Source organism: Streptopelia decaocto, assembly GCF_964273445.1.
Source record: "Streptopelia decaocto genome assembly, chromosome: 29".
In the NCBI taxonomy this organism is placed as follows: domain Eukaryota; kingdom Metazoa; phylum Chordata; class Aves; order Columbiformes; family Columbidae; genus Streptopelia; species Streptopelia decaocto.
Window position 1 is genome coordinate 211,724 of NC_138684.1, and position 23,804 is coordinate 235,527.

At 63.3% G+C, this 23,804-nt stretch overlaps 2 protein-coding genes across 3 annotated transcripts; one reads left to right on the forward strand and one right to left on the reverse strand.

Annotated features, from left to right (window-relative positions):
• Positions 1–2,167: 2,167 nt before the first annotated feature.
• PGLYRP2 (peptidoglycan recognition protein 2) lies at positions 2,168–9,636 on the reverse strand. The gene is made up of 5 exons (XM_082073956.1): positions 7,854–9,636; positions 4,416–5,213; positions 2,956–3,166; positions 2,589–2,883; positions 2,168–2,506 (listed from the first exon to the last, which is right to left on the reverse strand). The coding sequence occupies exons 1-5, from the start codon at positions 8,572–8,574 to the stop codon at positions 2,504–2,506; spliced, it is 2,028 nt and encodes a 675-aa protein (XP_081930082.1). The 5' UTR covers positions 8,575–9,636; the 3' UTR covers positions 2,168–2,503.
• Positions 9,637–10,056: 420 nt separating this feature from the next.
• Positions 10,057–23,560, forward strand: CYP4F22 (cytochrome P450 family 4 subfamily F member 22). 2 transcript variants are annotated; one of them, XM_082073958.1, is made up of 12 exons: positions 10,057–10,283; positions 12,189–12,333; positions 14,002–14,055; positions 14,676–14,803; positions 16,209–16,492; positions 18,145–18,412; positions 20,060–20,126; positions 20,200–20,329; positions 20,908–21,041; positions 21,139–21,203; positions 22,704–22,786; positions 23,311–23,560. In XM_082073958.1, the coding sequence occupies exons 1-12, from the start codon at positions 10,098–10,100 to the stop codon at positions 23,486–23,488; spliced, it is 1,722 nt and encodes a 573-aa protein (XP_081930084.1). In that variant the 5' UTR covers positions 10,057–10,097; the 3' UTR covers positions 23,489–23,560. The 2 variants fall into 2 exon arrangements, with proteins under 2 accessions (XP_081930084.1, XP_081930085.1); XM_082073959.1 differs by lacking the exon at positions 23,311–23,560 and adding an exon at positions 23,052–23,233 and having other exon boundaries at positions 22,704–22,808.
• Positions 23,561–23,804: the final 244 nt, after the last annotated feature.

Consider the following 23,804-nt stretch of genomic DNA (forward strand, 5'->3'; position numbering starts at 1 on the left):
TCATTAGGTTTCAGAGTGAACGGGTGATCTGAGCTCCCGCCTCAGCCAGGCCCATGGCTGGGGACACCCCAGGAAGGGTCACCCCACCATGGGACACCCCTCTGGGGGTAATGAGGACGCTGGTGGCTGGTTGTGTGCATTTTGTTTAAATGCCATCATTAGGTTCCAGAGTGAACGGGTGATCTGAGCTCACACCTCAGCCAGACCCATGGCTGGGGACACCCCAAAAAGGGTCACCCCACCATGGGACACCCCTCTAGGGGGACTGGGTACCCTGGTGTCCAGTTGCACGCGTCTGATTTAAACGCCATCATTAGGTTTCAGAGTGAACGGGTGATCTGCACTCCCACCTGGGCTGGGTCACAGTTGGGGACACCGCGACAAGGGTCACCCCACCCCAAACCATCCCCCTGGGGACACTGAGTACCCTGGTTGCTGGGTATGTGTATCTGGTTTAAACGCCATCATTAGGTTTCAGAGTGAACGGGTGATCTGAGCTCCTGCCTCAGCCAGGCCCATGGCTGGGGACACCCCAGGAAGGGTCACCCCACCATGGGACACCCCTCTGGGGGTAATGAGGATGCTGGTGGCTGGTTGTGTGCATTTTGTTTAAACACCATCATTAGGTTTCAGAGTGAACGGGTGATCTGAGCTCCCGCCTCAGCCAGACCCATGGCTGGGGACACCCCAAGAAGGGTCACCCCACCATGGACCATCCCCCAGGGGGCACTGAATTCTCTGGTTGCCAATTGTATGCATCTGGTTTAAACGCCATCATTAGGTTTCAGAGTGAATGGGTGATCTGAGCTCACACCTCGGCCAGACCCATGGCTGGGGACACCCCAAGAAGGGTCACCCCACCATGGGACACCCCTCTGGGGGGACTGGGTACCCTGGTGTCCAGTTGCACGCGTCTGGTTTAAACGCCATCATTAGGTTTCAGAGTGAACGGGTGATCTGCACTCCCACCTGGGCTGGGTCACAGTTGGGGACACCCCGACAAGGGTCACCCCACCCCAGACCATCCCCCTGGGGACACTGAGTACCCTGGTTGCTGGGTATGTGCATCTGGTTTAAACGCCATCATTAGGTTTCAGAGTGAACGGGTGATCTGAGCTCCCGCCTCAGCCAGGCCCATGGTTGGGGACACCCCAAAAAGGGTCACCCCACTGTGGGTCCCCCCTCTATGGGGACTGAGTACCCCCATGGCAAGTTGTATTCATCTGGTTTAAGCGCCATCATTAGGTTTCAGAGTGAACAGCTGCTGAAGATGGCAGTTCCTGGGTGCTGTGGGGTGGGCACCTCGGGGTGCTGGGTGGCCACCTTGGGGTGCCACAGCACCCACCCTGCAGCAGGTCCAGGGTGCCCGGCTCCTCTCCCATCACCCCACGGCCACCCCCCCACCCCCCGTGCCTCAGTTTCCCCCTCCAGGAACCACCCAAAGCCGACGTCCTGGCACTGACTTTATTGGGGCGGAATTTGGGGTGGTTTGTGGCGACTGGGTTGGGCTGGTGGCACCCATGGGACTGGGGTCCATCTGGCACCCATGGGACCAGTGTCCTTCTGGCACCCATGGGACTGGGTCCATCAGGACCTGGGTCCACCTGGCACCCATGGGACTGGGTCCATCAGGACCTGGGTCCAGCTGGCACCCATAGGACCAGTGTCCTTCTGGCACCCATGGGACTGGGTCTATCAGAACCAGGTCCATCTGGCACCCATGGGACTGGTGTCCATCTGACCTGGGTCCTTCTGGCACCCATGGGACCAGGGTCCATCTGGCACCCATGGGACTGGTGCCCACCTGGCACCCATGGGACCAGGTGTATCAGAACCAGGTCCATGTGGCACCCGTGGGACCAGTGTCTCTCTGGCACCCATGGGACTGGGTCCTTCAGAACCAGGTCCATCTGGCACCCATGGGACTGGGTCTATCAGAACCAGGTCCATCTGGCACCCATGGGACTGGGTCCATCAGGACATGGCTCCATCTGGCACCCATGGGACTGGGTCCATCAGGACCTGGGTCCATCTGGCACCCATGGGACCAGTGTCCTTCTGGCACCCATTGGACTGGCGTCCATCTGGCACCCATGGGACTGGGCCCATCAGGACCTGGCTCCATCTGGCACCCATGGGACTGGGTCCTTCAGAACCAGGTCCATCTGGCGCCCATAGGACTGGGTCCATCAGGACATGGGTCCATCTGGTGCCCATGGGACTGGGTCCATCAGAACCAGGTTCATCTGGCACCCATGGGGCTGGGTCTATCAGGACCTGGGTCCACCTGGCACCCATGGGACCAGTGTCCTTCTGGCACCCATGGGACTGGGTCCATCAGGACCTGGCTCCATCTGGCGCCCATAGGACTGGGTCCATCAGAACCAGGTCCATCTGGCACCCACGGGACCCAGAGTCCCCCAGGTTGCCATCCATCGCCGCCACGTCAACCATCACCCACATCACCAGCACCCATCCAGCCCAGCACCCATGGGCCCGATCCTCACTGCAACAGAGACAAGAAACCCCCATCAACCCCCTCGCCACCTCCAACCCCCGGAGATGCCACCACCGAGCCCGGTTCTCACCACGAAGCCGCGCCAGGTCTCGATCTCACGGAACAGCGACTCTCCGGGACAATCGGTGTGACCCATCTGCCGGTGGCCGCGTATGGTGTAGTTATGGCGGAGGCGACCGGTGCGCACGGCGCAGGGCAGGAGCTCGTCCCTCACCAACGCGATGGTGTCGGCGTCCGGTAAGGTCTCCGAGAAGTCGCCGACGTAGCCCACGCCGTAACCGCGGCTGTTGTAGCCTTTGGTGTGGGCGCCCACCCAGTGCCACCCGCGCCCTTGGTACACGTAGCCGTCCGAACCCACCACGAAGCTGCCGAAGCGCCGGTGGGTCAAGCGGGCGCCGCCGGTGCCGGGGACGCGGTGAACGGGTCGGGGGTCTCACCTGTAGCCGATGTCGTCCCAGCCGCGCGTGTCCTGGTGGAAGCGCTGCATGGCGCGCATGGCGCCGGCGCATTCGGCGAAGCTGCGGCACGGCGCGCCGGGGGAGAAGGTGTGGTGGATGTAGACGGAGCCCAAGGGGAGGGACAAGGGTTTGGGGGTCCCCCGGTAGGGACGGGCGCCCCACATGCAGCGGGGGACGATGGCCGGGCACTCTGTGGGGAAGGGGAGGGAGGGGATGTGGTGACACTTGGGGACACTGTGGGTGGGGGCAGGGGGTGTCCCCCTGGGGTCAGCTCAGGGGGGGGACACATTGGTGTCCATCCAGGGGACACCCAAGGGACTCAGTGGTGACCACCCAAGGGACACAGTGGGGACACCCAGGGACACATTGGTGTCCATCCAGGGGACACATTGGTGACATCCAGGGGACACATCGGTGGCCATCCAGGGGCCACCACCCGAGGGATACAGTGGTGACACCCAAGGGACACATTGGTGTCCATCCAGGGGACATGGTGGTGACCACCCAGGGGACACAGTGATGACATCCAGGGGATACATCGGTGGCCATCCAGGGGCCACCACCCAAGGGACACAGTGGTGACACCCAAGGGACTCAGTGGTGACCACTCAAGGGACACAGTGGTGACCACCCAAAGGACACAGTGGGGACACCCAGGGACACATTGGTGTCCATCCAGGGGCCACCACCCAAAGGACAGTGGTGTCACCTGAAGGACACAGTGGTGACACCCAAAGGACACAGTGGTGACACCCAGGAACACATTGGTGTCCATCCAGGGGCCACCACCCAAAGGACACCGTGGTGACACCCAAGGGACTCAATGGTGACCACCCAAAGGACACAGTGGTGACACCCAGGAACACATTGGTGTCCATCCAGGGGCCACCACCCAAAGGACAGTGGTGTCACCTGAAGGACACAGTGGTGACCACCCAAGGGACACAGTGGTGACACCCAGGAACACATTGGTGTCCATCCAGGAGCCACCACCCAAAGGACACCGTGGTGACACCCAAGGGACTCAATGGTGACCACCCAAAGGACACAGTGGGGACACCCAGGGCCACACTGGTGTCCATCCAGGGGCCACCACCCAAAGGACACCGTGGTGACACCCAAAGGACACCATGGTGACATCCAAGGGACACATTGGTGTCCATCCAGGGGCCACCACCCAAAGGACACCGTGGTGACACCCAAAGGACACCATGGTGACATCCAAGGGACTCAGTGGAGACACCCAGGGGACACCCTGGTGTCCAAGCCACCATTGGGTGCCCCCCCAGGGACCACAGTGTCACCTGACCCCTCCAGTCCCCATGTCCCCAGCCAGCTCTCAGAGCTCGACTGTCCCCAGCGCCACCTCCACCGAGGTGCCCCAGGGGACACCAGGGTTGGGGACAGACGTGACACCTCCCCCCGGCGCCGCCTCGTACCCACGTAGCGCTCGGTGAAGTCCCGCGCCGCGCGCCGGGCGATGGCGACCTCCTCCTCGGCACCCACGTCCTCCAGCAGCTCCCGGGTGGGCTCCAGCACCCGCAGCACCCTCAGCATGGCCAGCACCTCCTTCTCCAGCTTCCCCGCCCCCGCCAGCACCCCAAAATCCCGCCGCCGGTAGCTGCTGGGCGGTCTCCCCTCCTTTGTGCCGTTACCCGTCCCATAGTAATCACGGAGAAGGTTGGCGAGCCAGATAGGATCCCCAGCCAAGCGGTTGCCCAGCAGCACCCCGTCCATCGCCCCGTTGGCCACGGCGTCGGAGACGAGCGACGGGGGTCCCATCAGGGTGTAATTTTGGGGGTTGTCCACGTCGTCCCAGCAGCCGCCGGGGCCCAATGTGGCGCCGCCGCCACCGCGCGCCAATAGGAACGATGTCCCCAAGGCCTCGGCGATGGTGACGGCGAAGAGCGGATCGACGGTGGCGTTGAGGATGGGCCCCTCGCCCGCCCGCCTCAACCCCACGGCGATGCCGGCCAGGAGCGGGCCCAGCGCCACGGTGGAGCCGTCGGGCGCCAGCACCGCGGCGTCGCGGTGGAGGAGCTGCCATTGGTCCGGGGTGAGCGCCGGGGGGGGCGTGGGGATGGTGGGGGGTTCTCCCAGCACCGCGCGGCACCCCGGGGTGCTGCAGCCGCCCAGCGCCAGCGCCAGCTCCGCCGTGGTGACGGTGGCGTTGGCGTGGGGTGGCTCCAGCGCTTCCACCATGCGGATCACGGTGTCCATGTGGCGCGGGGGGAGCCCTAGGGGGGGACACGGAGGGGGTGGGGGCGGGGGGGTGGGAGAAAATGGGGGGAAATGAGCCCAAAATGGGGGGGAAGAGCCTAAAAATGGGGGATGCACCCCGAACTGGGTGATTGGAGCGAAATGAGGGGAAATGCGCCCAAAGTGGGTGAATGCGGCCAAAAGCGGGGGGATGCACCCAAAGCAAAATGATTGCACGCAAAAGTGGGTGAATGCACCCCAAAAAAGGGTGAATGCACCCATAACAGGGTGGATGCACCCAAAGCAAAATGATTGCACCCGAAAGTGGGTGAATGCACCCCAAAAAAGGGTGAATGCACCCAGAACAGGGTGAATGCACCCAAAACTGGGTGAATGCACCCAAACCAAAATGATTGCACCCAAAACTGGGTGAATGCACCCCAAAAACTGGGTGAATGCACCCATAACAGGGGGAATGCACCCAAAACTGGGTGAATACACCCCCAAAAACTGGGTGAATGCACCCCAAAACTGGGTGAATGCACCCCAAACTGGATGAATGCACCCAAAATTGGGTGATTGGAGCAAAATGAGGGGAAATGCACCCAAAACTGGGTGAATGCACCCAAACCAAAATGATTGCACCCAAAAGTGGGTGAATGCACCCCAAAAAAGGGTGAATGCACCCAAAACAGGGTGAATACACCCCAAACTGGGTGAATGCACCCATAACAGGGCAAATGCACCCAAAACTGGGTGAATGCACCCAAACCAAAATGATTGTACCCAAAACTGGGTGAATGCACCCAAAACTGGGTGATTGGAGCAAAATGAGGGGAAATGCACCCAAAACTGGGTGAATGCACCCAAACCAAAATGATTGCACCCAAAAGTGGGTGAATGCACCCCAAAAAAGGGTGAATGCACCCAAAACTGGATGAATGCACCCAAAACTGGGTGAATGCACCCAAACCAAAATAATTGCACCCAAAACTGGGTGGATGCACCCAAAAAAGGGTGAATGCACCCAAAGAAAGGGCGAATGCACCCAAACCAGGATGGATGCACCTGAAACAAAGGGGGGGGGGGGGCACCCAAAACAAAGTGGGGGCACCCAAAACAAAGAGGGGGCACCCAAACCAGGGTCAAAGCACCCAGAGCAGAGCAAGCGCACCCAGAAAAGGGCAAATGCACCCCAAAAATAGAGCAAATGAACCCAAACGGGGTGTTGTAGCATGTTGTGGCATGTTGTGGTGTGTCCTAGTGTGTCATGGGGATATTGTGGCGTGTTCCGGCGTGTCCTGGCGTGTCATGGGGTGTTGCAGCATGTGATGTCATGTTCTGGCATGTCCTCGCGTGTCATGGGGTGTTCCAGCATGTTGTGGCATGTTCTGGTGTGTCCTAGCATGTCATGGGGTGCAGCAGCAGCCATAGCATGTTGTGGTGTGTCCTAGCGTGTCGTGGAGTGTTGCAGCATGTCGTGGCATGTTGTGGTGTGTCCTAGCGTGTCATGGGGTGTTGCAGCATGTTGTGGCATGTTCTGGCGTGTCCTAGTGTGTCATGGGGGGTTGTAGCATGTTGTGGGGTGTCCTAGTGTGTCATGGGGCGCTGCAGCTGCCGTGGCATGTTCTTGTGTGTCCTAGCGTGTCATGGCATGCTGAAGCAGCCATAGCCTGTTGTGGCGTGTCCCAGTGTGTCATGGGGTGCAGCAGCAGCCATAGCGTGTTCTGGCGTGTCCCAGCGTGTCATGGCATGCAGCAGCAGCCATAGCGTGTTGTGGCGTGTCCCAGTGTGTCATGGGGTGCAGCAGCAGCCATAGCATGTTGTGGCGTGTCCCAACGTGTCGTGGGGTGTTGCAGCATGTTGTGGCGTGTCCTAGCGTGTCCTGGGGTGCAGCAGCAGCCATAGCGTGTTGTGGCGTGTCCTAGAGTGTCATGGGGTGCTGCAGCATCCATAGCGTGTTCTGGCATGTCCCAACATGTCGTGGGGTGCAGCAGCAGCCATAGCGTGTTCTGGCGTGTCCTAGCGTGTCGTGGGGTGTTGCAGCATGTTGTGGCATGTCCTAGCGTGTCGTGGGGTGCAGCAGCAGCCATAGCGTGTTCTGGCGTGTCCTAGCGTGTCGTGGGGTGCAGCAGCAGCCATAGCGTGTTCTGGCGTGTCCTAGCGTGTCATGGGACGCTGCAGCAGCCATAGCATGTTCTGGCGTGTCCCAGCGTGTTGTGGGGTGTCGCAGCATGTTGTGGCATGTCCTAGAGTGTCATGGGGTGCAGCAGCAGCCATAGCGTGTTGTGGCGTGTCCCAACGTGTCGTGGGGTGTCGCAGCATGTTGTGGGGTGTCCTAGCGTGTCATGGGGTGCTGCAGCATCCATAGCGTGTTCTGGCATGTCCCAACATGTCGTGGGGTGCAGCAGCAGCCATAGCGTGTTCTGGCGTGTCCCAACGTGTCGTGGGGTGTCGCAGCATGTTGTGGCATGTCCTAGCGTGTCCTGGGGTGCAGCAGCAGCCATAGCGTGTGCTGGCGTGTCCCAGCGTGTCATGGGGTGCAGCAGCAGCCATAGCGTGTTGTGGCGTGTCCCAACGTGTCGTGGGGTGTCGCAGCATGTTGTGGGGTGTCCCAGCGTGTCGTGGGGTGCAGCAGCAGCCATAGCGTGTCGTGGCGTGTGCCGGCGCGTCCCTACCTGTGCCGGGCGTGCAGAGGCTCAGCGCCGCCAGCAGCCAGGGGATCATGGTGCCGCGGCCACACGGCCCGGGTGCCGCCGGACTTTGCCCGTGGGGGCGGGGACATGGGGACATAGGGACATGGGGACACGGGGACATGGGGACACGGGGACATGGGGACATGGGGACACAGGGACATGGGGACATGGGGACATGGGGACATGGGGACACAGGGACATGGGGACATGGGGACATGGGGACATGGGGACACAGGGACATGGGGACATGGGGACATGGGGACATGGGGACACAGGGACATGGGGACATGGGGACACGGGGACATGGGGACACAGGGACATGGGGACATGGGGACACGGGGACATGGGGACACAGGGGCATGGGGACACAGGGACATGGGGACACGGGGACATGGGGACACAGGGACATGGGGACACAGGGGCATGGGGACATGGGGACACAGGGACATGGGGACACGGGGACACGGGGACATGGGGACATGGGGACACAGGGACATGGGGACATGGGGACATGAAGCCACCAGGACACACGGTGACAAAGCCACGAGGACACATATTGGGGACAAAGCCACCAGGACATGAAGCCACCAGGACACATGTCAGGGGACAAGGCCACCAGGACATGTATCAGGACATGAAGCCACCAGGACACACGGTGACAAAGCCACCAGGACACATGTTGGTGACAAAGCCACCAGGACATGTATCAGAACATGAAGCCACCAGGACACATGTTAGGACATGAAGCCACCAGGACACACATCAGTGACAAAGCCACCAGGAAATGAAGCCATCAGGACACACATTGGGGACAAAGCCACCAGGACACACAGTGACAAAGCCACCAGGACACATATTGGGGACAAAGCCACCAGGACATGTATCAGGACATGAAGCCACCAGGACACATATTGGGGACAAAGCCACCAGGACACATGTTAGGACATGAAGCCACCAGGACACATGTCAGTGACAAAGCCACCAGGACATGAAGCCACCAGGACACATGTTGGGGACAAAGCCACCAGGACATGAAGCCATGAGGACACACATTGGGGACAAAGCCACCAGGACACATATCAGGACATGAAGCCACCAGGACACACATCAGTGACAAAGCCACCAGGACACACAGTGACAAAGCCACCAGGACACATGTTGGTGACAAAGCCACCAGGACATGTATCAGAACATGAAGCCAGCAGGACATATGGTGACAAAGCCACCAGGACACACATCAGGGGACAAAGCCACCAGGACACATGTTAGGACATGAAGCCACCAGGACATGTATCAGAACATGAAGCCACCAGGGCACACGGTGACAAAACCACCAGGACATGAAACCACCAGGACACACGTCGGTGACAAAGCCACCAGGACACATATTGGGGACAAAGCCACCAGGACATGTATCAGGACATGAAGCCACCAGGACACATGTCAGTGACAAAGCCACCAGGACATGAAGCCACCAGGACACATGTTGGGGACAAAGCCACCAGGACACATATCAGGACATGAAGCCACCAGGACACACATCAGTGACAAAGCCACCAGGACACACGGTGACAAAGCCACCAGGACACGTGTCAGGGGACAAAGCCACCAGGGCATGTATCAGGACATGAAGCCACCAGGACACACGGTGACAAAGCCACCAGGACACATGTCAGGGGACAAAGCCACCAGGACATGTATCAGGACATGAAGCCACCAGGACACATATTGGGGACAAAGCCACTAGGACACATATTGGGGACAAAGCCACCAGGACATGAAGCCACCAGGACACACGTTGGAGACAAAGCCACCAGGACATGTATCAAGACATGAAGCCACCAGGACACACGGTGACAAAGCCACCAGGACACATGTCAGGGGACAAAGCCACCAGGACATGTATCAAGACATGAAGCCACCAGGACACACGGTGACAAAGCCACCAGGACACATGTCAGGGGACAAAGCCACCAGGACATGTATCAGAACATGAAGCCACCAGGACATACGTTGGTGACAAAGCCACCAGGACACACATCAGGGGACAAAGCCACCAGGACACATATCAGGACATGAAGCCACCAGGACACATATCAGTGACAAAGCCACCAGGATATACGTCGGTGACAAAGCCACCCGGATGTGACAGCCGGGGACACGTGACTCTGTGGCCACCCCCCCCAACCTTTGCCCTGTCCCCGGTGTCCCCAGCGTGCGGGGACCATGGTGGTGACCTGGGCGCTGGGTCCCCTGGGCGCGGTGGCCGTTGTCACCCTGGTCCTGACGCTGCTGCTGCGGTGGCTTTGGGATGTCACCGTCACTGTCACCCGCTTCTGGGCCACTTGTCACCAGCTGCGCCGCTTCCCCCGGCCACCCTGGCGCAACTGGCTGCTGGGGCACACCGGCATGGTGAGGGGACAAGGGACAGGGCGGTGGCACTGGGGGGTGACAGGGACAGGGTGGTGACACAGGGGGGACAGTGGGGACAGGGTGGTGGCACTGGGGGGACAGGGTGGTGACACAGGGGGGACAGTGGGGACAGGGTGGTGGCACTGGGGGGGTGACAGGGACAGAGTGGTGGCACTGGGGGGACAGGGTGGTGGCACTGGGGGGTGACAGGGACAAGGTGGTGGCACTGGGAGGGAGACAGGGACAGGGTGGTGGCACTGGGGGACAGGGTGGTGGCACTGGGGGGTGACAGGGACAGGGTGGTGGCACTCGGGGGACAGGGTGGTGGCACTAAGAGGGCAGGGTGGTGGCACTGAGGGGGTGACAGGGACAGGGCGGTGGCACTGGGGGACAGGGTGGTGGCACTGGGGGGTGTCAGGGACAGGGTGGTGGCATTCGGGGGACAGGGTGGTGGCACTAAGAGGACAGGGTGGTGGCACTGAGGGGGTGACAGGGACAGGGTGGTGGCACTGGGAGGGAGACAGGGACAGGGTGGTGGCACTGGGGGGGTGACAGGGACAGGGTGGTGGCACTCGGGGGACAGGGTGGTGGCACTAAGAGGACAGGGTGGTGGCACTGGGGGGTGACAGGGACAGGGTGGTGGCACTGGGGGGGTGACAGGGACAGGGTGGTGGCACTCGGGGGACAGGGTGGTGGCACTAAGAGGACAGGGTGGTGGCACTGGGGGGTGACAGGGACAGGGTGGTGGCACTGGGGGTTGACAGGGACAGGGTGGTGGCACTGGGGGGACAGTGGGGACAGGGTGGTGGCACTGGGGGGACAGGGTGGTGGCACTGGGGGGGTGACAGGGACAGGGTAGTGGCACTGGGGGGGTGACAGGGACAAGGTGATGGCACTGGGAGGGAGACAGGGACAGGGTGGTGGCACTGGGGGGACAGTGGGGACAGGGTGGTGGCACCTGGTAGGGAGACAATGATAGGGTGGTGGCACTGGGTGGGGTGACAGGGACAGGGTGGTGGCACTAGGGGGGTGACAGGAACAGGGTGGTGGCACTGGGGCGACAGGGTGGTGGCACTGGGGGGATGACTGGAACAGGGTGGTGGCACTAAGGGGACAGGGTGGTGGCACTGGGGGGGTGACAGGGACAGGGCGGTGGCACTAAGGGGACAGTGGGGACAGGGTGGTGGCACTTTGGGGGTGACAGGGACAGGGTGCTGGCACTAAGGGGACAAGGGGGACAAGGTGGTGGCACTGGGAGGGAGACAGTGACAGGGTGGTGGCACTGAGGGGACAGTGGAGACAGGGTGGTGGCACCTGGAGGGGGTGACAGTGACAGGGTGGTGGCACTGGGGGGGTGACAGAGACAGAGTGGTGGCACTGAGGGGACAGTGGGGACAGGGTGGTGGCACTGGGGGGTGACAGGGACAGGGCAGTGGCACTGGGGGGGTTAACTGGGGCAGGGTGGTGGCACTCGAGGGACAGGGTGGTGGCACTAAGAGGACAGGGTGGTGGCACTGGGGGGTGACAGGGACAGGGTGGTGGCACTTGGGGGACAGGGTGGTGGCACTGGGGGGGTGACAGGGACAGGGTGGTGGCACTCGGGGGACAGGGTGGTGGCACTAAGAGGACAGGGTGGTGGCACTGAGGGGGTGCAGGGACAGGGTGGTGGCACTGGGGGTACAAGGTGGTGGCACTGGAGGGTGACAGGGACAGGGTGGTGGCACTGGGGGGACAGTGGGGACAGGGTGGTGGCACCTGGTAGGGAGACAATGATAGGGTGGTGGCATTGGGTGGGGTGACAGGAACAGGATGGTGGCACTGGGGGGGTGACAGGGTCAGGGTGGTGGCACTGGGGGGCCACTGCGGTGTCCCCAGGGCTGTCCCCGACCCCGCGGTGTCCCCAAGGCCCAGGCGACAGAGGAGGGTCTGCAGCAGGTGGCCGCGCTGGTGGCCCGGTACCGGGACGGGTGCCTGTGGTGGCTGTCACCCTGGATCCCCATCCTGCGCCTCTTCCACCCCGACACCCTGCGCCCCGTCCTCATGGCCTCTGGTAGGACACCGGGGCCACCACCCTGTCCCCAGGGCCACCACCCCGTCCCCAGGGCCACCCAGGGGGTCACCGTGGCCGGCCCGGTCACCTGGTCATGTCCCAGAACCTGTGGTGGCCACCAAGGGTCTCCAGAGTCACCCAGAGGTGTCACCTATGTCCAACACAAGTGTCACCCCATAGTGGCCACCAACTTGTCCTTGAAGGTCCCCAGGGCCACCCAAAGGTGACCCCATAGTGATCACCAACCTGTCCCTGAGGGTCCCCAGGGCCACCCAAAGGTGTCACCATGGCCAACCCAAATGTCACCCCATAGTGGCCACCAACTTGTCCTTGAAGGTCCCCAGGGCCACCCAAAGGTGTCACCATGGCCAACCCAAATGTGACCCCATAGTGATCACCAACCTGTCCCTGAGGGTCCCCAGAGTCACCCAGGGGTGTCACCCATGGCCAACACAAATGTCACCCCGTAGTGGCCACCAGCTTGTCCTTGAAGGTCCCCAGGGCCACCCAGTGGTGTCACCGTGGCCGGCCCGGTCACCTGGTCATGTCCCAGAACCTGTGGTGGCCACCAAGGGTCTCCAGAGTCACCCAGAGGTGTCACCTGTGGCCAATGCAAGTGTCACCCCATAGTGGCCACCAACTTGTCCTTGAAGGTCCGCAGGGCCACCCAGGGGTGTCACCCATGGCCAACACAAATGTCACCCCATAGTGGCCACCAGCTTGTCCTTGAAGGTCCCCAGGGCCACCCAGGGGTGTCACCGTGGCTGGCCCGGTCACCTGGTCATGTCCCAGAACCTGTGGTGGCCACCAAGGGTCTCCAGAGTCACCCAGAGGTGTCACCTATGTCCAACACAAGTGTCACCCCATAGTGGCCACCAACTTGTCCTTGAAGGTCCCCAGGGCCACCCAAATGTGACCCCATAGTGATCACCAACCTGTCCCTGAGGGTCCCCAGGGTCACCCAAAGGTGTCACCATGGCCAACCCAAATGTCACCCCATAGTGGCCACCAGCTTGTCCTTGAAGGTCCCCAGGGCCACCCAAAGGTGTCACCATGGCCAACCCAAATGTGACCCCATAGTGATCACCAACCTGTCCCTGAGGGTCCCCAGAGTCACCCAGGGGTGTCACCCATGGCCAACACAAATGTCACCCCATAGTGGCCACCAGCTTGTCCTTGAAGGTCCCCAGGGCCACCCAGGGGTGTCACCGTGGCCGGCCCGGTCACCTGGTCATGTCCCAGAACCTGTGGTGGCCACCAAGGGTCTCCAGAGTCACCCAGAGGTGTCACCCGTGGCCAATGCAAGTGTCACCCCATAGTGGCCACCAACTTGTCCTTGAAGGTCCGCAGGGCCACCCAGGGGTGTCACCATGGCCAACACAAGTGTCACCCCATAGTGGCCACCAACTTGTCCTTGAAGGTCCCCAGGGCCACCCAGGGGTGTCACCCATGGCCAACGCAAATGTCACCCCATAGTGGCCACCAACTTGTCCTTGAAGGTCCCCAGGGCCACCCATGGGTGTCACCAGGCCCAGCCAAGTGTCCTGGTTGCACCCAACCCCCGCCGAGGTGGTTATGGGTGCAGGTGGGTGTCCCCTCCCTGCGCGTCCCCTGGGGTCTCCGATGTCACCTCATTGTCACTGTCACCACGCCTGTCCCCTTCCGCAGCCTTCGTGGCCCCCAAGGACCAGAAGTTCTATGGCTTCCTCAGGCCCTGGCTGGGTGAGTGGGTGCTGGGGGCAGCACCCATGGGTGCCCTGTGGCTGGTGTCACCATGGGGCGGGTGTCACCATAGGATGGGTGTCACCATGGGGCTGGTGACACCATGGGATGGGTGTCATGGTGGGTCTGGTGTCACCATGGGGCGGGTGTCACCATGGGTCCAGTGTCACCATGGGGTGGGTGTCACCATGTGCTGGGTGTCACCATGGGGCAGGTGTCACCATGGGATGGGTGTCACTATGGGGCTGGTGACACCATGGGACGGGTGTCACGGTGGGTCTGGTGTCACCATGGATCCGGTGTCACCATGGGGCGGGTGTCACCATGTGCTGGTGACACCATGGGTCCGGTGTCACCATGGGGCAGGTGCCACCATGTGCTGCGTGTCACCATGGGGCAGGTGTCACCATGGGACAGGTGTCACCATGGGGCGGGTGACACCATGTGCTGGGTGTCACAGCAGGTCCGGTGTCACCATGGGGCTGGTGACACCACGTGCTGGGTGTCACGGCAGGTCCGGTGTCACCACGGGGCGGGTGTCACGGCAGGTCCGGTGTCACCACGGGGCGGGTGTCACCACGGGTCCGGTGTCACCACGGGGCGGTGCGGTGTCCCCACAGGGGACGGGCTGTTGCTGAGCGAGGGGCGCAAGTGGCAGCGTCACCGGCGCCTGTTGTCCCCGGCGTTCCACGGGGACGTCCTGCGGGGACACATGGACACGTTCAACCGCTGCACCCGCCGCCTGCACGTGAGACCCGCTGCCTGCACCCTGCCTGCACCCTGCCTGCACCCCAACCCTGCCTGCACCCTGCCTGCACCCTGCCTGCACCCTGCCTGCACCCCAACCCTGCCTGCACCCTGCCTGCACCCTGCCTGCACCCCAACCCTGCCTGCACCCACTGCCTGCACCCAACCCTGCCTGCACCCAACCCTGCCTGCACCCTGCCTGCACCCCAACCCTGCCTGCACCCCACCCTGCCTGCACCCTGCCTGCACCCAACCCTGCCTGCACCCCAACCCTGCCTGCACCCTGCCTGCACCCAACTCTGCCTGCACCCCAACCCTGCCTGCACCCTGCCTGCACCCCAAACCTGCCTGCACCCAACCCTGCCTGCACCCTGCCTGCACCCAACCCTGCCTGCACCCTGCCTGCACCCTGCCTGCACCCAACCCTGCCTGCACCCACTGCCTGCACCCAACCCTGCCTGCACCCTGCCTGCACCCCACCCTGCCTGCACCGCAACCCTGCCTGCACCCTGCCTGCACCCTGCCTGCACCCAACCCTGCCTGCACCCTGCCTGCACCCCACCCTGCCTGCACCCCAAACCTGCCTGCACCCACTGCCTGCACCCAACCCTGCCTGCACCCAACCCTGCCTGCACCCACTGCCTGCACCCTGCCTACACCCTGCCCGCACCCTGCCTGCACCCTGCCTACACCCTGCCCGCACCCTGCCTGCACCCTGCCTGCACCCCACCCTGCCTGCACCCACTGCCTGCACCCTGCCTGCACCCCAACCCTGCCTGCACCCTGCCTGCACCCTGCCTGCACCCCAACCCTGCCTGCACCCACTGCCTGCACCCTGCCTGCACCCCACCCTGCCTGCACCCTGCCTACACCCTGCCTGCACCCACTGCCTGCACCCCACCCTGCCTGCACCCAACCGTGCCTGCACCCCAACCCTGCCTGCACCCAACCCTGCCTGCACCCTGCCTGCACCCCAACCCTGCCTGCACCCTGCCTGCACCCTGCCTGCACCCTGCCTGCACCCAACCCTGCCTGCACCCCACCCTGCCTGCACCCTGCCTGCACCCCAAACCTGCCTGCACCCAACCCTGCCTGCACCCCAACCCTGCCTGCACCCAACCCTGCCTGCACTCCAACCCTGCCTGCACCCCAACCCTGCCTGCACCCACTGCCTGCACCTGCACCCACTGCCTGCACATGAACCTCCTGCCTGCACATGAACCTCCTGCCTGCACCTGCACCCTCTGCCTGCACATGAACCCCAACCTGCACATGAACCCCAACCTGCACCATCCCCAGTTGTCCCTGGTGTCCCCAGTGACCGTCCCCACTGTCCCCACTATCCCCAATGTCCCCAACCTGCACCCTCTGCCTGCACCCAGCCCCAATCCTGCCCCTGCCTGCAGGCGCAGTGGCGGGCAGCGGCGCAGGCAGGGACACCGGCAGGGACACCGACAGGGACACCGGCGGGGACACCGGCAGGGACACCGGCAGGGACACCGGTGGGGACACCGGCAGGGACACCAGCAGGGACACCGGCGGGGACACCGACAGGGACACCGGTGGGGACACCGACAGGGACACCGGTGGGGACACGGGCAGTGGCACAGGAGGTGCTGGGCCAGCTCAGCCTCCTGACCCTGGACACGCTGCAGAGCTGCATCTTCGGCCAGCAGAACCACTGTCCCCAGTGAGTGACATCCCGCTGTCCCCACTGTCCCCAGTGACCGTCCCCACTGTCCCCAGTGAGTGACATCCCGCTGTCCCCACTGTCCCCAGTGACCGTCCCCACTGCCCGCAGTGAGTGACATCCCGCTGTCCCCACTGTCCCCAGTGAGTGACATCCCGCTGTCCCCACTGTCCCCAGTGACCATCCCCACTGTCCCCAGTGAGTGACATCCCACTGTCCCCACTGTCCCCAGTGACCGTCCCCACTGTCCCCAGTGAGTGACATCCCGCTGTCCCCACTGTCCCCAGTGACCGTCCCCACTGCCCGCAGTGAGTGACATCCTGCTGTCCCCACTGTCCCCAGTGACCGTCCCCACTGTCCCCAGTGAGTGACATCCCGCTGTCCCCACTGTCCCCAGTGACCGTCCCCACTGCCCGCAGTGAGTGACATCCCGCTGTCCCCACTGTCCCCAGTGAGTGACATCCCGCTGTCCCCACTGTCCCCAGTGACGGTCCCCACTGCCCGCAGTGAGTGACATCTCGCTGTCCCCACTGTCCCCGGTGACCGTCCCCACTGTCCCCAGTGAGTGACATCCCACTGCCCGCGGTGAGTGACATCCCGCTGTCCCCACTGTCCCCGGTGACTGTCCCCACTGTCCCCAGTGAGTGACATCCCACTGTCCCCACTGTCCCCAGTGAGTGACATCCCACTGTCCCCAGTGAGTGACATCCCGCTGTCCCCACTGTCCCCAGTGAGTGACATCCCACTGTCCCCAGTGAGTGACATCCCGCTGTCCCCACTGTCCCCGGTGAGTGACATCCCACTGCCCGCAGTGAGTGACATCCCACTGTCCCCACTGTCCCCAGTGAGTGACATCCCACTGCCCGCAGTGAGTGACATCCCGCTGTCCCCACTGTCCCCGGTGACCGTCCCCACTGTCCCCAGTGAGTGACATCCCACTGCCCGCGGTGAGTGACATCCCGCTGTCCCCACTGTCCCCGGTGACTGTCCCCACTGTCCCCAGTGAGTGACATCCCACTGTCCCCACTGTCCCCAGTGAGTGACATCCCACTGTCCCCAGTGAGTGACATCCCGCTGTCCCCACTGTCCCCAGTGAGTGACATCCCACTGTCCCCAGTGAGTGACATCCCGCTGTCCCCACTGTCCCCGGTGAGTGACATCCCACTGCCCGCAGTGAGTGACATCCCACTGTCCCCACTGTCCCCAGTGAGTGACATCCCACTGCCCGCAGTGAGTGACATCCCGCTGTCCCCACTGTCCCCGGTGACCGTCCCCACTGTCCCCAGTGAGTGACATCCCACTGTCCCCAGTGAGTGACATCCCACTGCCCGCAGTGAGTGACATCCCGCTGTCCCCACTGTCCCCAGTGACCGTCCCCCCTCTCCCCAGTGTTCCCCTTGACTGTCCCCACTGTCCCCAGTGATCATCCCCAGTTGCCCCTGGTGTCCCCAGTGACCGTCCCCAGCTGTCTCCGCTGTCCCTAGTGACCATCCCCACTGTCCCCACTGTCCCCAGTGACCATCCCCACTGTGCCCAATGTCCCCAGTGGCTGTCCCCACTGTCCCCGCTGTCCCCAGTGACGGTCCCCGCTGTCCCCAGTGACCGTCCCCACTGTCCCCGCTGTCCCCAGTGACCGTCCCCGCTGTCCCCAGGCAGCACGGCGAGTACATCCAGGCCATCATGGAGCTGAGCACCTTGGTGGTGAGACGCCAGCGGCGCCTGCTCCACCACCCCACGTGGCTCTACCGCCTGTCGGGCGACGGGCGCCGCTTCGCCCGGGCCTGCGCCACCGTCCACGCCTTCACGGCCGCCGTGGTGCAGCGCCGGCGCCAGGACCTGCGGCGCATGGGCCACCAGGCCTGGCCAGAGGGCCACCAGGGACGTGGGATGGACTTCATTGACCTGCTCCTGCTCGCTAAGGTGGCCGTGGGGTGGCCATGGGTGGCTGGAGGGTGGTGGCCATGGGGAGGGTTGGCCATGGGGAGGTGGTGGCCATAGCGGCATGGTGGTGGCCATGGGGATGGTGGTGGCCATGGGGATGGTGGTGGCCATGGGAAGGGTTGGCCATTGGGTGGTGACCATAGCACATGGTGGTGGCCATGGGGAGATGGTGGTTGCCAAGGGGAGGGTTGGCCATGGGAGGTGGTGGCCATGGGGAGATAGTGGTGGCCATAGCAGCATGGTGGTGGCCATGGGGATGGTGGTGGCCATGGGGATGGTGGCGGCCATGGGGATGGTGGTGGCCATGGGAAGGGTTGGCCATTGGGTGGTGGCCATAGCAGCGTGGTGGTGGCCATGGGAATGGTGGTGGCCATGGGGAGATGGTGATGGCCAAGGGGAGGGTTGGCCATGGGGAGGTGGTGGCCATGGGGAGATGGTGGTGGCCATGGGAAGGGTTGGCCATGGGGAGGTGGCCATAGGAGCATGGTGATGGCCATGGGGATGGTGGTGGCCATGGGGAGATGGTGGTGGCCAAGGGGATGGTGGCCATGGGGACATGGTGGTGGACAAGGGGAGGGTTGGCCATTGGGTGGTGGCCATAGCAGCATGGTAGTGGCCATGGGGATGGTGGTGGCCATGGGGATGGTGGTGGCCATGGGAAGGGTTGGCCATTGGGTGGTGACCATAGCACATGGTGGTGGCCATGGGGAGATGGTGGTTGCCAAGGGGAGGGTTGGCCATGGGAGGTGGTGGCCATGGGGAGATAGTGGTGGCCATAGCAGCATGGTGGTGGCCATGGGGATGGTGGTGGCCATGGGGATGGTGGCGGCCATGGGGATGGTGGTGGCCATGGGAAGGGTTGGCCATTGGGTGGTGGCCATAGCAGCGTGGTGGTGGCCATGGGAATGGTGGTGGCCATGGGGAGATGGTGATGGCCAAGGGGAGGGTTGGCCATGGGGAGGTGGTGGCCATGGGGAGATGGTGGTGGCCATGGGAAGGGTTGGCCATGGGGAGGTGGCCATAGGAGCATGGTGATGGCCATGGGGATGGTGGTGGCCATGGGGAGATGGTGGTGGCCAAGGGGATGGTGGCCATGGGGACATGGTGGTGGACAAGGGGAGGGTTGGCCATTGGGTGGTGGCCATAGCAGCATGGTAGTGGCCATGGGGATGGTGGTGGCCATGGGGAGGGTTGGCCATGGAGTGGTGGCCATAGCAGCATAGTGGTGGCCATGGGGATGGTTGGCCATAGGTTGGTGACCATAGAAGAACGCTGGTGACCATGGGGATGGTGGTGGCCACAGAGACGGTGGTGGTCAAGGGGATGGTGGCCATGGGGGGATGGTGGCCATGGGGAGATGGTGATGGCCATGTGGAGATGGTGGTGGCCATGCGGATGGCGGTGGCCAAGGGGATAGTGTCCAAGAGGATGGTGGCCATGGGGATGGTGGTGGCCATGGTGATGGTGGTGGCCATGGAGAGATGATGGTGGCCATGGGAATGGTGGTGGCCAAGGGGATGGTGTTGGCCAAGGGAATGGTGGCCAAGGGGTTGGTGGCCAAGCGGAGTCTTGGCCACAGGGTGGTGGCCCTGGCTGTCCCCTTGGTTGCCACGCTGGCCCTTGCAGGACGAGGACGGCAACTCCCTGTCGGACGAGGACATCGCGGCCGAGGCCGACACCTTCATGTTCGAGGGTGAGGACCAGCCCCCTGCTGCCACCGCCGGGAGGGGACACGCGTGTCCCCTACTCAGCCCATGTCCCCACAGGCCATGACACGACGGCCAGCGGGCTGGCCTGGCTGCTCTACAACCTGGCCCATCACCCCCATTACCAAGAGCGATGTCGCCAGGAGGTCCTGGAGCTCCTCCGGGGCAGGGACACCGAGGACATTGAGTGGTGAGAGGTCCCCAGTGGTGGCCATGGGAAGGGTTGGCCATTGGGTGGTGGCCATAGCAGCATGGTGATGGCCATGGGGATGGTGGTGGCCATGGGGAGATGGTGGTGACCAAGGGGAGGGTTGGCCATGGAAGGTAGTGGCCATGGAGAGATAGTGGTGGCCATAGCAGCATGGTGGTGGCCATGAGAATGGTGGTGGCCATGGGGAGATGGTGGTGGCCATGGGAAGGGTTGGCCATTGGGTGGTGGCCATAGCAGCATGGTGGTGGCCATGGGGAGATGGTGGTGGCCATGGGGAGATGGCGGTGGCCAAGGGGAGGGTTGGCCATGGGGAGGTGTTGGTGGCCATGGGGAAGGTTGGCCATGGGGAGGTGGTGGCCATGGGGAGATGGTGGTGGCCATGGGAAGGGTTGGCCATGGGAAGGGTTGGCCATGGGGAGGTGGCCATAGGAGCATGGTGGTGGCCATGGGAAGGTGGTGGCCATGGGGAGATGGTGGTGGCCAAGGGGAGGGTTGGCCAAGGTCACCGCCCACCCACCTGCCTCGGGGACATGGGTGACACTGTCCCTTGTCCCCAGGGAGGACTTGTCCCGCCTGCCCTTCACCACCATGTGCATCAAGGAGAGCCTGCGCCTGCACCCGCCCGTCACCGCCGTGTCACGTCGCTGCGCCCGGGACGTCGCGCTGCACGACGGGCGCGTTGTCCCCAAGGGTACGGCTGCCGGCCCCGGTGTCACCGGCACCGATGGCCCCGGTGTCACCGGCACCGCTGGCCCCTGTCCCTAATGGGGACGTGTCTGCCCGTCCAGGGGTCACCTGCCTGATGAGTATCTACGGGACCCACCACAACCCGGACGTCTGGCCCGAGCCTGAGGTACCGGTGGCATCGGTGTGGGACAGAGGGGTGTCCCTGTCACCGTGGGAAGGGACAGTGGGGTGTCCTCCTCACCATGGGAAGGGATAGAGGGGTGTCCCTGTCACCGTGGGACAGTGGGGTGTCCCTATCACCATGGGAAGGGATAGAGGGGTGTCCCTGTCACCATGGAAAGGGACAGTGGGGTGTCCCTATCACCATGGGAAGGGACAGCACGGTGTCCCTGTCACCACGGGACAGCAGGGTGTCCCTGTCACCATGGGAAGGGATAGCGGGGTGTCCCTGTCACCATGGGAAGGGATAGCGGGGTGTCACCCTCACCATGGGAAGGGATAGCGGGGTGTCCCTGTCTCCGTGGGACAGCGGGGTGTCCCTGTCACCATGGGAAGGGATAGAGGGGTGTCCCTGTCACCGTGGGACAGCGGGATGTCCCCATCACCATGGGCAGGGACAGCAGGATGTCCCCATCACCTCAGGATAGTGGGGTGTCCCTGTCACCATGGGAAGGGACAGCGGGGTGTCCCTGTCACCATGGGCAGGGATAGCGGGATGTCCTTGTCACCACAGGACAGCGGGATGTCCCCGTCACCATGGGCAGGGACAGCGGGATGTCCCCATCCCCTCAGGACAGCGGGATGTCCCTGTCACCATGGGCAGGGATAGCGGGATGTCCTTGTCACCACAGGACAGCGGGATGTCCCCGTCACCATGGGCAGGGACAGCAGGATGTCCCCATCACCTCAGGATAGTGGGGTGTCCCTGTCACCATGGGAAGGGACAGCGGGGTGTCCCTGTCACCATGGGACAGCGGGGTGTCCCTGTCACCATGGGCAGGGATAGCGGGATGTCCCCATCACCACAGGACAGCGGGATGTCCCCATCACCATGGGCAGGGACAGCGGGATGTCCCCATCCCCTCAGGACAGCGGGATGTCCCTGTCACCATGGGCAGGGACAGCGGGATGTCCCCATCACCACAGGACTGCGGGATGTCCCTGTCACCATGGGCAGGGGCAGCGGGATGTCCCCATCACCACAGGACAGCAGGATGTCCCTGTCACCATGGGCAGGGACAGCGGGATGTCCCCATCACCACAGGACAGCGGGATGTCCCTGTCACCATGGGCAGGGACAGCGGGATGTCCTTGTCACCACAGGACAGCGGGATGTCCCCATCACCATGGGCAGGGACAGCGGGATGTCCTTGTCACCACAGGACAGCGGGATGTCCCTGTCACCATGGGCAGGGACAGCGGGATGTCCTTGTCACCACAGGACAACGGGATGTCCCCATCACCATGGGCAGGGACAGCGGGATGTCCCCATCACCACAGGACAGCGGGATGTCCCCATCACCATGGGCAGGGGCAGCGGGATGTCCTTGTCACCACAGGACAACGGGATGTCCCCATCACCATGGGCAGGAACAGTGGGGTGTCCCCGTCACCCGGGCAGGCCCAGCCGTGTCCCCACGATGTGCCAACGTCCCTGTCACTCCAGGTCTTCAACCCGCTGCGGTTCAGCCCGGAGAACACCAAGGGACGGTCCCCGCTGGCCTTCGTCCCCTTCTCCGCCGGTCCCAGGTGAGCGTCCCCATGGCCACCATCCCCTTGGCCACCACCATACCCATGGCCATCACCATGCTCCTATGGCCACCTCCCCATGGCCAACCCTTCCCATGGCCACCACCTCCCCATGGCCAACCTTCCCCATGGCCACCACCATCTCCCCATAGCCAACACCTCCCCATGGCCAACCTTCCCCATGGCCACCACCATCTCCTCATGGCCACCACCTCCCTATGGCCAACCTTCCCCATGGCCACCACCATCTCCCCATGGCCAACCCTCCCCTTGGCCACCACCATCTCCCCATGGCCACCACCATCCCCATGGCCATCACCATGCTCCTATGGCCACCTCCCCATGGCCAACCCTTCCCATGGCCACCACCATCTCCTCATGGCCACCACCTCCCTATGGTCAACCTTCCCCATGTCACCCCCCATCCTCCTCGGGTGCTGAGCGGGTGGTTGTCCCCAAGCATCACTTTGGGGACGTCCCACCACCGTGTCCCCGCGGAGGTGACACCGTGGCCATGGTGGCAGGGACTGCATCGGGCAGAGCTTCGCCATGGCCGAGATGAAGGTGGTGGCGGCGCTGACGCTGGCGCGGTTCCGGATCCGGCCCGAGCCGGCGCGGCCGCCGCGGCGCAAGCCCGAGCTGATCCTGCGCGCCCAGGACGGGCTGTGGCTGCGGGTGGAGCCGCTGCCCGCGGGGCCCTGAGGGACACGGGGACACGCGTGGGGACACCCGGCCCGGGGCAGTGGGGAATAAACGGTGACATGTCACCACTCGTGGATGTGTCCCCTGGGTTGTGTGTCTCCATCCATGGACATGTCACCTCATGCCATGTGTCACCATCCACGGATGTGTCCCTCCATGCCACATGTCACCATCCATGGATGAGTCCCCTGGGCCACCTGTCACCCACCATGGATGTGTCCCCTGGGCCACATGTCACCACCCATGGACATATCTGCCCATGCCACATGTCACCACTCATGGATGTGTCCCCTGAGCCACATGTCACCACCCATTG

Excerpts from the sequence above, each read along its gene's own strand:
- PGLYRP2 (XM_082073956.1), bottom strand. The coding sequence starts at position 8,574 with ATGTCCTGGTGGCTTTGTCACCAACATGTGTCCTGGTGGCTTTGTCAC. Across the intron at positions 5,214-7,853 it reads CCTCTGCACGCCCGGCACAG|GGCTCCCCCCGCGCCACATG; the intron begins GTAGGGACGCGC and ends GTCCCCCCCTAG. Across the intron at positions 2,884-2,955 it reads TGGGACGACATCGGCTACAG|CTTCGTGGTGGGTTCGGACG; the intron begins GTGAGACCCCCG and ends GCGCTTCGGCAG.
- CYP4F22 (XM_082073958.1), top strand. The coding sequence starts at position 10,098 with ATGGTGGTGACCTGGGCGCTGGGTCCCCTGGGCGCGGTGGCCGTTGTC. Across the intron at positions 20,127-20,199 it reads CGACACCTTCATGTTCGAGG|GCCATGACACGACGGCCAGC; the intron begins GTGAGGACCAGC and ends ATGTCCCCACAG. Across the intron at positions 20,330-20,907 it reads GACACCGAGGACATTGAGTG|GGAGGACTTGTCCCGCCTGC; the intron begins GTGAGAGGTCCC and ends CCTTGTCCCCAG.